The sequence below is a fragment of the Sminthopsis crassicaudata genome, chromosome 2 (genome assembly GCF_048593235.1).
Source record: "Sminthopsis crassicaudata isolate SCR6 chromosome 2, ASM4859323v1, whole genome shotgun sequence".
Taxonomy (NCBI): Eukaryota; Metazoa; Chordata; class Mammalia; order Dasyuromorphia; family Dasyuridae; genus Sminthopsis; species Sminthopsis crassicaudata.
The window spans coordinates 617266706-617280448 of NC_133618.1; the positions used below are offsets into that span (position 1 = coordinate 617266706).

The 13743-nt window shown below is 45.0% G+C and overlaps 1 protein-coding gene across 2 annotated transcripts in view; it reads right to left on the bottom strand.

Moving 5' to 3' along the window:
• Nucleotides 1–979: 979 nt before the first annotated feature.
• AP3B2 (adaptor related protein complex 3 subunit beta 2) overlaps nucleotides 980–13743 on the bottom strand; it is a 47154-nt gene continuing 34390 nt past the window's right edge. Inside the window, exons 16-26 of one of the 2 annotated variants that reach the window (XM_074296162.1) lie at nucleotides 10998–11116; nucleotides 7297–7405; nucleotides 6604–6766; nucleotides 5056–5251; nucleotides 4841–4901; nucleotides 4111–4217; nucleotides 3654–3885; nucleotides 2467–2551; nucleotides 2181–2278; nucleotides 1760–1898; nucleotides 980–1461 (exon numbers count right to left, since the gene is read on the bottom strand). In XM_074296162.1, the coding sequence (XP_074152263.1) occupies nucleotides 1311–1461; nucleotides 1760–1898; nucleotides 2181–2278; nucleotides 2467–2551; nucleotides 3654–3885; nucleotides 4111–4217; nucleotides 4841–4901; nucleotides 5056–5251; nucleotides 6604–6766; nucleotides 7297–7405; nucleotides 10998–11116 (1460 nt within the window). In that variant the 3' untranslated portion in view covers nucleotides 980–1310. The remainder of the gene's footprint in view (nucleotides 1462–1759; nucleotides 1899–2180; nucleotides 2279–2466; nucleotides 2552–3653; nucleotides 3886–4110; nucleotides 4218–4840; nucleotides 4902–5055; nucleotides 5252–6603; nucleotides 6767–7296; nucleotides 7406–10997; nucleotides 11117–13743) is intronic. The other variant, XM_074296163.1, reaches the window with a different exon arrangement.

A 13743-nucleotide genomic window follows, 5' to 3' on the forward strand; every position in this document is an offset into this window, starting at 1 on the left:
ACAAATTGGTGAAGAACAGATACATAATAATGGATAATAATAATAAAATAATGCTTTGAAATCAGTTACACAGAGGACTGAAATAACATTCATCTATATTTCAGAGGGAACTCTGGCCTCTTTGATGTATGTGTACCATATTTAATTATCTTCCTTTTTGACAAATGAAGGTCTTGAAAACATAGCCTTCCCATCCCATAGCCTCGGGGTTCTGGACTGCAAGTATTTTTTTTCTGGGCTCCAGCAACAGAACAGACTGTTCTTTGTTTTCTCTTGCCACAATAACTACCTACATTTGCAGTAGAAACCAAAGCTAATGGCAGACCAGAAATGCAGTCCTTTAACCTTTCTCTGATTGCCCCTTAAATGCACCAAGTCCTTTTGGATTACTAAAGATGCTCACTACAGATAACTGCAGAGATATGTGGTTTGAACAGAAAAGAAGAATGTTGAAGAGGTTCGAGACTGATTTTTTTGCCTCGTTTTCCCTTGGTTTTCTTTTCCCCTCTTCTACACTGCTTTCTCATTCCCTAGCCCTGCCTACACCAACAATGGGGAGTCTCTTCTTCCTTCTCTAGCACCTTTTCTCCACCTGCCTTACAGGGTCTTCTTGCTCCTCCAGCTACTATATGATTGTTCTTCCTGCCATCAACTCCCAGAGCCTAGTAGGGATTCTTAGGCTCATATCTCCCTGAATACATAGTCCTCATGCCCTGCTCCTTACTTCAAACCAAAAGTTCCCTCAAGCTCTCCTCATCCTTGCCTATTTTTAGGCAGAGTACCTGCTTTGACACAGGCATGGGACAGTATGCTGTGTCCCATTTCTGCTGACCTAGAGCCGTCCCTGGCTCCTTCCTAGAGCTGTGAGAGAGTTCATACAAGGATCACTTCATGGGTTCAGTAATGGATGCTTCTGTAGGGCCTTGCCAGCCTCTGGCACCTTTACCAAGCACCTCCAAAAGGACCCAGAGAGAAGGGGTAGGTGAAGGGAGGCAGTTTTATTGAGATTCTCCATGAGTAAACAAAGGATATTGGGCTAGGGGAGGCAGCTGCCACTCCCTCCTTTCCCTCCCCACCTTAAGGACTCCCTTGGGGAGGACAGTGAAGGTCCATAACCAGCAAAGTGAGTCCCTCACCAAGGACAGAACTGGGAGTGAATGTGGAACAGTAGGAGCCAGGGCATGAGGAGGGAGACAGTTTCAGGGCCCAGTCTGCAGCTTTGGGCGGGGATTTGATGAGGCAGTAAAAGGGGTAAATGTTGTGGCTTGGGGGAAGGGAAAGGGGGAAGCTAATGAGGCAGATGCATAGAATCACTGTGTCAAAGCCTGGATGACATCCTTCACCAGCATGGTGCCAATCACCATCTTCTCACTGTTGACTGTTAGCTGAGCAGCTCCAGTCACCCGGGCATCCAGGGTAAGTAGAACCAGGCTTCCACTGGTCAGCGTTCTTCCAGCAAACCTTTGGAGAAGAGGGGAATGGGAGGCATATGTACAGAGGAAGAGAGGAGTCCTGAGAAAAGTCTCTGAAGAGAGCCACAAGGAAGATGGTAAAGTGGACAGGAACTCCAGTTCTGAATAGGGAGGGGGTGACCTTTACATATCATAAGTTAGGGGGCACCTTCCATCCACATAGAGTCCTAGTCTACTCCACGTCCTTCCCTACCCCAACCAGACCCTCGTCAGAACCCCCATATTCCATAAAAATCCCTGCACCTTCTTCCTGGATCCCTCCCCTCCTGGTTAGGGCCCTGGTTCACCTGTATTCATCAGGAGTCCCACAGGGTATCCGGCCAAGATTAGCCGTGGCAGAAACCCTCTGGACTATAATGGGGTCATTTGAGCACGTGTCTGGTAGGGTCAACTTCTCTGTGATTTCACTCATCCCTGTCAGCTTCGCTGTGGACCCAAAAGTTAAAGAGTTGGTATTGGTGGGATAAGGTGGTGGAGGGAAGAACCTGGCACCCAGGCCTGTTCAAAACTTCTCTGACTTGGAACTGAGCCTGCCCCCATCAGGCCAGACGGGACGAGAAGGTGAGATCCAAATCTCAAATCGGCTCACCCCAAGGCCTCTCCGTAGTTAGGAATAGGTAACCCTTCTAGGACAGAGTTTAGCTGATAACACTGTAGTCTTGTAGAGGGATGCTGGGCCCTCAACTTGGGGCTTTCCTGGTTACTCACCCTGCTCCTTCTTGAACTCATTTTCACTCATAAACACAGGGGCCATTAATTCCCCCACTGGTGGCTGGATGGAGACGTAGAACTGTCGAGTTTGGGTGCTAGGGGAAGGTGAGAAAGTAAAGTTAATACCAAGCCCTTCTTTCCTGACAAAGGCTGGGATGGGCCTGAACATGAGAGCTGGACCTTAGAAAATGGGGTCTCTCCTCCCCCCTCCCCAATTCTATTCCAGGAAAGAACCCAACTTCCCTCCCTCCAGGACATCTTGGGATCCAGAATCAACATATACCACAGCTGAAAGGTGGCGGCCTGGGTGGAGTCAGAGAAGTTGATGCCCATGATGGCTGTAACTGAATCACCAGGTGCCAGGGATTCTGTGAGAAAGAGAAGGGTAAATCTGCTGTCACCATCCTGCCCAGGGAACCTGACCCTTGGGCACCATTAACTTCCTAAAGCAATGAAACCTTTATTTTTTTGTATTCTGCCTCCTTGCCCTATCATTAACCTCAATGGAGTATTAAGACTAATCAGGGATTCTCCTCCCTTTCTTTTTCCTCTTGAGATCTCCCTCTCCATATTCTTTGCCCAAGAAAAAAGGTCTTCCTTCCCCATCACCCTGTCTGTGCTCTACATCATCACCCCCTACCTGCCTATTCCCAGTCCCATAGCTAAAGCATCTCCAAAGCAAGGAAAATCACTGTCTCCGGGTGTGACAGGCGATGCCTCTCAGGAGCCATCTGCACAGGCTCCATCTGCACTTAACAAATCTCTATATTGGCACTGCTTGTGCCAGACATTATCTTCCAGGCACAACATATACGGGTCCCATCTGCTCAGAGCCCGTCTCCTGGACGCTTGTATGCTGGTCACTATCTTTCTGTACCAGCCACCATCTGTACCGAGCATCATTTATATTACAGCAAGCGCCATCTGTGTCTAAACTCGTCCCTGTCGGTGCCAGGCAGTATCTTCAGGGTGTAGTCCATACCTGCACAGTCTGTGCTGCTGCCATCTGCAACAAGCACTGCCTTACTAAGCTCTCTCTGTGCCAGGGCACAGAGGCCTATGCGCTGCCTACACAAGGCTGGTTTTGCCAAACAGCATTCTCAGGGCACCGCTGTGTCAAGCAGCATGGCCTCCGCCTGCCCTCAAAATCCTCCGTCCCCAGGGCTGTGTGCTTAGGCACAATCTGCAGAGAGCACAATCGGTGCCGGTCTCAATCTACAGGGAGCACGGATGATTTTGGATTCTGCAAGTCCTGGGCACTGTACCAAGTAAATGAATGGCTCCTATCCCTGCCCTTGGGAAGCTCACAATCCTCAATAAGCACACAGACACACAGAGGGGAATTTAGATAGACCCAGGGCATAGATTTAATAAACAGGATAAGCAAGCCCCAGCCAAGGGCTATGAGGCTATCAAGGCTGTTCCCCCTCCTCCCCCCCCCCCCCCCCGTTTCCCTGTAACCATCCTCACCAATCTCGGGGAACTCTTGGATGCATATGCCAGGCTGCTGATGGGGCACCCCCACGTGCAGACCCTTCACAGGGGTGTCTGAGCTATTGGAGAAGTGGATGCACACCGATACCATGTGGGGGTCCCCCGGGAAGGGCTGTCGGCTGAAGACGTACTCAACGGCCAGCCCCTCCCCTGCCACACGGTGTAGCAGCTCCTGCCGCTTCCCTGGGCCCATCACAGGGCTGAGCAGCTGTGGGCGGGAAGGGGAGGGAGGGAGGAGGAGAGCATAAAGATGGGCAGCGGGAGGAGAAGGACACAGACCGGGAAATGGAGAAACAAGAAAGGATTAGTGCAACAGGCCCACAATCAGACCCTGCCCACTCCCCGAGGCTTGCCCCTGTCCCTTAGGGACAGACAGTGACTCCGTGGTCGCCGCCCTCTTCCCCTGCCTCCCTCTAAGGGCTCCCACTCTCACCGAGGGCGCCAGGGAGGAGTCAGTGAGGGTCAGGCCTTCCAGGTCGGTGACTAAACTGGTGGAGACGACCTTCGGAGGGGACACTGGCTGCACGCTGGGGGGAGTAACTGTGGGGAGAAACGAGCACTTCACAAGGGCAGCCTGGGGGAGGAGAGGAAGGAGGAGGGAGGGGAGGGATATCCGGAAGGAACTAGGGAGGAGAGTCAGTGTCTGATTCAGCACCACGGACAGCGAGCCCGGAGAAAGGCCTGTCAGGTAAGGAGAGGTCAGAGAGGAATAGACCTCGAGGCCCCTCAGAGACAGGGGCTGGACAGAAGGCAGGCTCTTCTGCCCGCAGGCAGCCTCGGGGAAGAGAGGCTGGGCAAGTCTGAGACCTGTGGCTCCAATCCCGACCCAGACACTACCAGGCAGAAGTTGTAGCGCTGATTCCCAGAAGTAGTAGGGCCTACTAAGCTCTGTAAGGAGGCTACACAGGGCCTGGACCTTTACCCAGACGTGGCTACACAGTGCGCCCCAGAACTGGTGCCTTGTGGAATTAAAACAACTTTGCTCCCTGTGCATAAACCACTGATCACCTTGAGCTATTTACAGATCCACATATTTAGCAAAGTCATCCCTTACTGGCAGCTCCCATCATGGGGGTGACCTTTCCCCTCCATCACACAATGCCCCTCCTCCCAGTAACAAACTTCCCTACTCCCCTCCCCCAATAACAAACTTCCCCACTCACAGTCTTCCAGATCAAGCAGGGAGATCTCCTTGGTTTTGGGGGTTATCTTGCTACTTGGAGGCTGAGCACAAGGTAGAAGGAGGGAAGGGGAACACATTACAGTCTGTGCCTGAGAAAGGCAGAGGACAACAGCCCGGCCACTTCCACTGAGTTGACTCCTAGGATAGGCTGAATCTCCTCTCCCTTTCTCTCTCTCCCTAACCCTTTGTTCTTACTGTCTTTCTTCTCCAAGTGTCAGGCTCTGCTGGTTCCTCTTCCTCTTCATCCTCAGACTCGGATGCTGACTCGGATTCCGATGAGCTGCTGTCTGAAGCACTCCCCTCCTCTTCTGAGGATTCAGATGTCTCTTTCCTTTCATGTGCCTTCTTCTTCTTCTTTACCTTCTTTTCCTGCTCCTCTTCACTCTGATCACTTGGAGGGGTAGAAACAGATTAAGACCATATTCCCAGAGCTCAAATCCCCCTCAGCCTTGCCCTTTGAAACAGTGGAAGAAGGCTTTTTCTGGGCAACTTATCCAGTTTGGCAAATGGTCATTGACACCTTCACAGAATCAGTCTCTCAGAGGTAGAAGGGACTTTAGACTACTTTAGATACTTAAGACCACTTCTCAAAAAACCTTCCTTCTACAACACACCCAACAAGTGATCACACAGCATCTCCTGCTAGTAAAGAGGAGCCTACAGTCTCTCAAAGCACGCCATATGACTTTTGGGACAACTGTAATAACTGAGAAGCTTTTCTTTCTATTGAGCCAAAATCTACCTCCCTGTGACTTCCGATCTCTTGGTTCTGCGCTCAGTATCCTAGTAAAACAAAGTCTCAGACTATTCCATATTTTAATTGCTTAAGGACATGAATACTGTTATCATGTCCCTTTTTATTCTTTTCTTCAGTAAAATCATTCCTTCAACCATATAAGGCAATGTATGTAAACACTTAAGGCAGCTGGTATAGTAGCTATGATTGTTGTCTCAAGGGCCACTTTCCTTTGACCTTCCCTTTCTTAGAAAAGCTCTCCCCATGCTATGCTCTGTATCTGCCAACACCCTGGGCTTACACTGTTAGCTCCAGCCCACTCTGCATGTCTCTTAAATGAGAACCCACTCTAGGGATGGCCATGAAGCCCCGTAGAGTCACCCTCAAAAAACAGCAGGAGATCTATAAGCTTCCATTCTTCAGAAGAAATAACTGCCATTTGGACTCTCATTTAGACTCATCAGCTATTCCAAAATAGACTTTTTAAGTTTTCTCTTGGAGAATAGATGGAAAGATTTCCTTTTTAATCACAGCGTGTAACTGGGAGGAGGTAATGGCTGCCAACTACATAGTAAAGTAAAAAACATTTCAGGTTCTCTACAAAATTTTCTGTGATAGACCTAAACAGCACCCAAAGCCTTGTGTATTGCCACTTGACTCAAGCTTGACCCTGGATTCTCTCTGGGGAAGTTGGAAAGCATTAGATCAACATCCTCAACCAAAGGAGTCTGAAGTTTCCATTAAGAAGGTGCCAGTTATTGACCAGAGTCATCTCTGACCTCCAGCATTTGTGGACAGCGGCTGGCCTGGCGTACACAAGCTAGCCAAAGCACGAACAAGTAGGGCTCCAAATTTGTCAGCTATCACAAGACAGGAAGGGGCTCATGAGACTATATCTAAAGTCCCTTTCAGCTCTGGGATCTGGGATCCGTACTTTACCAACAGTTCCCTCCGTGGGCTGCTTGCGGACTTTGTCCTTTCTGGTGTGGGAAGGACCCCAAAATCACCTCTCTCCGCTCTCCCTGGAGGCCTCCTTGCCTCTTCTCCCTTTCTTCTTCTCGTCTGCCTCCTGCTCATCACTCTGATCCTCTTCATCGTCCTCATCGCTGCTGGTTCCTGAGCCGCTCTCGTTGCTGCTCTTACTCTCAGACTCGCTCACAGACTCAGGGTCTGTGGTGGAGGGCTGGGTCAGGGCCAGATCAGGGCCAGGGCTCTGTGACTGCTCAGCTCCTGGCCAGGCTCCCTGGGCCCAGGGTTCAAGCAGAATTCACTCCCTGACCCCAGTTCTTTCAGGGAAGCCTAAAATCCCAGTCTCTTGGACTGCTCAAGTCACACAATCCGAATGCACCCTCATGCATGTAAATGCACAAGTACATAGATATGGACCACATTCTGACATGGAGACGCCAGGACTCATTGAAATGGAAAAAGACACAGACATACATGGGACAGACATTTCAGTGTGTGCATGAGGGTGGGACACACATTTATCCAGGAGGCTTCAGACTCGTGAATACACACACATGCAAAGAACTACGGCAATTACTGTGTTTGCATGAATATTCATGGGTGCATATACCCAGACACAGACATCACACTTAGAGAACTGCCACACACTTGTAGAAATGATGCATCCACAAACTGGAGAAGGGGGACACACACTATGGGGATGCTCTTGTGGGGGCGCATTCTATTCTTACCACTGTCTGCTGACTCCGTGGGCCCTGACTCTCCCTCTGAGTCTGAGTAAAAAGGTTTCTCCTTCTCCTTCCTTTTCTCCCGGTTGGAGCACTTGGTCCATTCTGGAACCTGAGTGGGTGAGGAATGGAGAGGAATTTAAAGAGGGCAAGAAAAAGTCAAGTCAAGCCTGTTCTCCCCCTCCCCTCCTCTCCACACAGGGACCCTCTCTTCATTAGGGTTTCTTCTCTACAGCCTGTTAACCCAGATTAGGAGACAAGCCAGATCTGGTTCCTCCTTTGAAGGTGGGGGGTCTGACATAGGATCTAGGAGGTGAGGGAGAAGAGGGAGCCACTGCACACAAGTCAGGGATGTGGGAGAGTGGAATGCCCATGGATGGGCTGAGTGTACATGCAGGGATAAGAAGGACACTGCACACGGAAGACCCAAAGTGGAGCGCTGCGTGTAATGGGGAAGTTGGGTGGGGGGAACACTTCACACCAAAGGGACCTTGGTATAATCGCCCAACAGACCCATGTGAGTTTCAATCAAGGAAAGATCCTCCTCCTGTAGGTTAAGAAGTATTTGGGAAAAGTTAGGGACCTGGATGAAATGACTCCTTTCCCCTTTCCATTAGCTGTCAAGTATATTCTTGGTGTAATGGCTTATGCAAGTGGATACACTGACTGATTAACTGGCTGTTGTACCGCTGTGCTCCAGAGTGCCTCGCTGCCACCCACCTTGGCACTGGACTTGCAAGCCAAAGGAAGCCCAGCATCTTTCTGGCATGTTTTTGTAGGCCCACTGTTTTCCTTCTAGCTTAACCCCACCACACACAAATCCCACATCCATAAATAAAGGGTTTTACATCATGATGCTCGTGACATCTCATCTCATGCTCAGCGTTCTAGCTTCCATCTAATATAGTCCTTCTTTCTCCAAACTTGTGCCATTTGCAAAACTTTTATGTCTTCATCCAAAGTCAAGGAGAAAAACACTGACTAGTACAGGGCCAAGGACGGAGTCTTTCCACATATCTATTAATGGCTATTCTTTGGGGAGCTTCTGTCACTTAATTCTATTATCCAGTTTCCATTTGCCCATCTTTGTCCACAAGGATATCATGAAAGACTGTCAAAGTGTCTTGCTGAAACCCAGATATAGCACATTCCAGACAGATATTTCCCTGATCTATTAATTCTCCAAAAAGCAAATGGTTCTTGTCACCTCCTAAACACATCCAGCAGCTTTTCACTTCTGTAACTTTGCTCACACCTTTCCTTGCACCTGGTGGGTCATAGGATTGCAGATTTAGATCTGGAAGGAGCATTTGAGGCCTTCAAGTCCAACCCCCTCCTTTCCCAGAAGAGGAAACGGAGGCACAACAGAGTTAAGTGACTTGCCCAATTTCCCACAGCTAGTATACATCTGGGGCAGCATTTTTATCCACGTCTTCCTGACTCCAAGTCTAGTGCCACACCCACTCCCCCATGCTCCGACCTCTCTACTTTTTCACATCTTACCAAACTTTTAAAATTCAGCTCAAATCCCCCTCCCCTCAACAAAGTCTCCTCTGATCACCTTAGCCAGATATTATCTTTCCCTGCAAAGAATTCTTATAGTACATGGGAGGCATTTAAAAACCTTCATAATCTGGTCCCCCTTATACCTTACATTCCCCTAGCACAGTATTCTTCAATTCACTGACACTAGTTCTGGCTCTTCCTTGAACAACACACTCCATCTTGTGACTCTCACTGGAACATTCTCCTTCCTTATCTTCACCTCTGGGCTTCCCTGGCTTTCTTCAAGGCCCAGATAAAATCCTAACTTCTGCAAGAAGAAGCCTTTCCCATTCTCTGTTAAGGCTATTGCCTTACCTCTGGTAATTATCTCCAAATTATCCTGCCTGTAACTTGTTTGTTCATAAATGTTCACATAGCATCTCCCCCATTATATTGTGAGCTACATGACGCCTGGGACTGGAACATAGTAAACATTTAACAAATGCTGATTGACTGACTATTTGCTTTTATTTCTCCTTATATATTTTTCATGTTCAATCTTTAAGTTTTTTTTGTGTGTTTATGTTTTCTCTCTACGGCAGTACCTAGCAGTTGGCTTGTACATAGTAGGCTCTCAGACTTTCCTTGAAGTAGAATGATTGACTTAGAATCAAGCACCTTGGTTGGTGTGCTGTGATAGAAGAACTAGATTTGGAGTCAGAGGCTCTGGATTTTAACACTGGCTCTGCCCTACTAATTCTGTGGCATCAGACAAGTCACTTAAGTCCCCATCTGGGAAATGAGGGAATTGAAGTAAATAATTGTAGATTTACAGATGGGAAGAAACTTAAGAAATCTTCTGGTCCAATCCTCTCTTTTTACAATCAAGGAAACTGAGGTCCACACGTTCCAATCCAAGTGCTTCTTCTGTTGCATCTTGCTCTCTGCTCTTAGAGCCCTTGTTGGTTCTAACCTAAATGATCTGCCCAAAGACTCTTACTTTACATAAATGTTCAGCATGGTCTTTTGAAAACACCATCTTCTCATTGGAAGATAGGATAGGACATAAATATTTGAAGCTATTGGAAGATGCCCTTGAGGAACAGACAGACACCTGAGCTTTCCTCTGAAATTCACATGACTATTGATTGTATTGGCCCTCACATTACCCAAACCCAAAAAGTCTCACTGAAAAGGGAAGGAAAGTCTGGATGTTAGAGAATTAAAGGGGAGTCAAAGGTTGCACAGGGGATCCAGGAACTTCAGAAAGATGATAGAGTTTGTTAGGATTTCTTGGAGTTTGTTGAAGCTAAGAGATAGCAAGGTCTAGTTCCATTTAGGTTCCAAACATTAAGCACAGTTTCTATTGTGAGACTTGTAGACTTCTTGAAAGTTCTGGCCCCCTGCTGCTGGCAGCAATGAAACTCTTACAAATATCTCAAAGGGCCATGTATTTGCTTTAGGTACAAGAGGAGAAGCCGTGAAGCTGCTTTTATGTTATAGTTTAACTCTTTTACAGCAAAGCAGATTCAAAGCCAAGGAAAGCAGGGAATCAAAGAGATCTTCACAGAAGCTAAGCAACTTAGGCCAGGAGTAAGTATAGAAGTTAACTTGAGGTCCAAGAACATTTAGCATCATTAGATTGCAAGCTGAGACAGCTGTGACTGAAACTCTGAACTTCCACATCTACTTACCACCTGCTTGCAGTGTCATAGTAATAGTCCTTAGAAAATCTGCAAAGGCTTTGCATTTAAGGAATAGCAGGGAAGTGGGAAGCTAGGGAACAGGGATTTGCATTTGGAGGTGTTCAGTTGCAGCAATAAAGAAGGAAGGAGTGGACCAGCATGCCCTTAAAATAAATACCCTGAGGAAAAGGTTTAGGACCCTTCTGAACATACTTAAAGGTTTGGGGAGTCCAGGAAGCACCAATGGACTCTGGCACCAGAAGGGAAGAGTTAAGAGTTTGAAGGAACAAGAGCCAGAAATATCATGATACATATCATGATCTAAGAACCACAGACACCAATAGGTTAGCTTTCCTTCCCACTCCCTAACCCCAGAGATAGAACACATCATGCTTTGAATCTGTTGATACAGACAAGCTTGTGTTTGGTCCCAACCCTTTGCTTCCTCTCAATCTACCCTCCTATGCCCCTCCACTCCTCTGTTTATCTGGCTTTCTGGATCCCTCCCCAATCCCTCCCCATCTTTCCAATCACCTCTACATTTCGGACAGATGGGTCAGGAGCTTCTTCAGGCCAGTCTGGGAGTTCTTGGTAGCCAGTGGCCTTGGCATTAAGCAGGTGAGACAAGGAGCCAAGCTGGAAGTGGTCCCGATCTATGAAAATGCAAAGGTGTGGCAAAAGTCAAGAGTCAGGGTTAAGGATGTGAACAGGTACAGGAACAAGTAATTAGAATGTGAATGGGATTAATTTACCCATAAAATGAAAACTGATAACAGATTACAAATTTGAATTCAACAATATGTTGCTTTCAGGAAATGATATAAAAATGAGATATATACACTAACATAAAATAAAGGTCAGGAATAGAATTTTTATATAAAAAAAATTCAGGGGTAGTAATCATGATTTCAGATAAAGCTAAAATAGATTTAATCAAAAGAGAAAAACAGGGAAACTACAATGTATGTCAATTATTCAGTACTGTTTTAGACTATTTCACATAACTAGACAAGTACAAAATACCTGATGGTACCTTCCAAAACAGACTCAAGAGTAATATGAATATAAGCAGAATACTTTTTATACATATAAAATTAGATCTAAATGATTTAACTAATATTTATTGTTCATGAGTAAGTAAAGCCAATATAATAAAAAGTGACAATTTTACCTATTTGTGTAATTCCAAAGCAATTAAATTACTAAAAAAAAAACTATCTTACTAAGTTAGAAAAAAATGACAATGTTCATTTAGAAGAACAAAAGCAACTTCAAAGAAACCAGGAGGAAAAAGATCTAAGGAAGGAATTCAGTAGTATCAGACCTTATACCTTATTATATGGGGACAGCATTGTTGAAATGTAAAATGGATAATTTTGATTATTTTATATTAAAAATTAAAATTTAATTTAAAATTTTTAAATTAAAAATTATATTTAAAAAAGAAATAGAAAAATGCAGAAAATTGGGGAGATAAACTTTCATAGACAATCTCTAGGAAGAATGTGTTTGGATTGAAATTTTGCTGTGGTATTGATTCAGGAAAACATGGAAAGACTTGGACTTAAGAAGATGATATCCATATAGAGAAACAGATAATAGAGATAAGCATAATATAGTTTTACATATATGTGTATGAGTAAATTTGTATATATATTTATAGATACCTATTTATTGACTTCTATATATCTGCACTTAATAGAAACCTTCTTTGGGGGCAGGGAAGGGAGCAGAAAACAAAAATACAATAAGAAGTATACAGCAGAGAACAAAAGAAAACCTATAAGGAAACAAAGCAAAGCTGGACAATGTGTAGTCTTTATTATATAAGTTTTCTTAAAATGAAAATTTATTGCTCTCTTACGTTCTGCCTTGCACATGGCCATATTCTTTCTTTCCTTATTTCGTACTTAAGTTTAAAATAAAATTTATGATAAAGTCAAAGCATATGAACAATTTTCAGATGATGAAATTGAAACTATTTCCACTCATATGAAAGAGTGTTCCAAATCACTATTAATCAGAGAAATGCAAATTAAGACAACTCTGAGATACCACTACACACCTGTCAGATTGGCTAAGATGATAGGAACAAATGGTGATGAATGCTGGAGGGGATGTGGAAAAACTGGGACACTCACTGATGGATTGTTGGTGGAGTTGTGAAAGAATCCAACCATTCTGGAGAGCAATTTGGAACTGTGCCCAAAAAGTTATCAAACTGTGCATACCCTTTGACCCAGCAGTGCTATTACAGGGCTTATATCCCAAAGAAATACTAAAGAAGGGAAAGGGACCTGTTTGTGGCAGCTCTTTTTGTAGTGGCTAGACACTGGAAAATGAATGGATGTCCATCAATTGGAGAATGGTTGGGTAAATTATGGTATATGGATGTTATGGAATATTATTGTTCTGTAAGAAATGACCAACAGGATGAATACAGAGAGGCTTGGAGAGACTTACATCAACTGATGCTGAGTGAAACAAGCAGAACTAGGAGATCATTATACATGGCAACAATGATACTGTATGAGAAGGTATCCTGATGGAAGTGGAAATCTTCAACATAGAGAAGATCCAACTCACTTCCAGTTGATCAATGATGGACAGAATCAGCTACACCCAGAGATGGAACACTGGGAAATGAGTGTAAACTGTTAGGATTACTAGGTGAGAACTCAGGTTGTCTGGATAGTGACAAGGTGAGAATTCAGGTTGGACAATTACAAGGTGAGAATTCAGGTTGGACAGTAAACTATGAGCATTTTTTGTTTTTTACCCCAGATTATTTTTACCTTCCAAATCCAATTCTTCCTTTGCAACAACAACAACAACAACAAAATTCGTTCTGCACATATATATTGTACCTAGGATACACTATAAGATATTTAATATGTATGGGAATGCCTGCCATCTAGGGGAGGGGGTGGAGAGAAGGAGGGGAAAAATTCGGAACAGAAGGAAGTACAAGGGATAATGTTGTAAAAAATGTTATAATTATAAAATTAATAAAAAAATAAAATTTAAAACTTATAAAAAGAAAGTAAACAGTAAGCAGAGCTAAAAATGATTATGATTTGGTGTTTGTTTTCCCCAAAAGGCTGCTTATAGTTGGCACACTGAACCCTACTCCAGATTTTCTCATTTCTAGGGAAAAGTATGAGGTTATTAGAGATATAGATGATGGTGTTGGGTTCTTAAATTATTTTTAGGAAGATATACACATTATAGGGGAATTTAATAGTAAAGGGCATATCATAGTGAGATGTTTGGGAAAGAT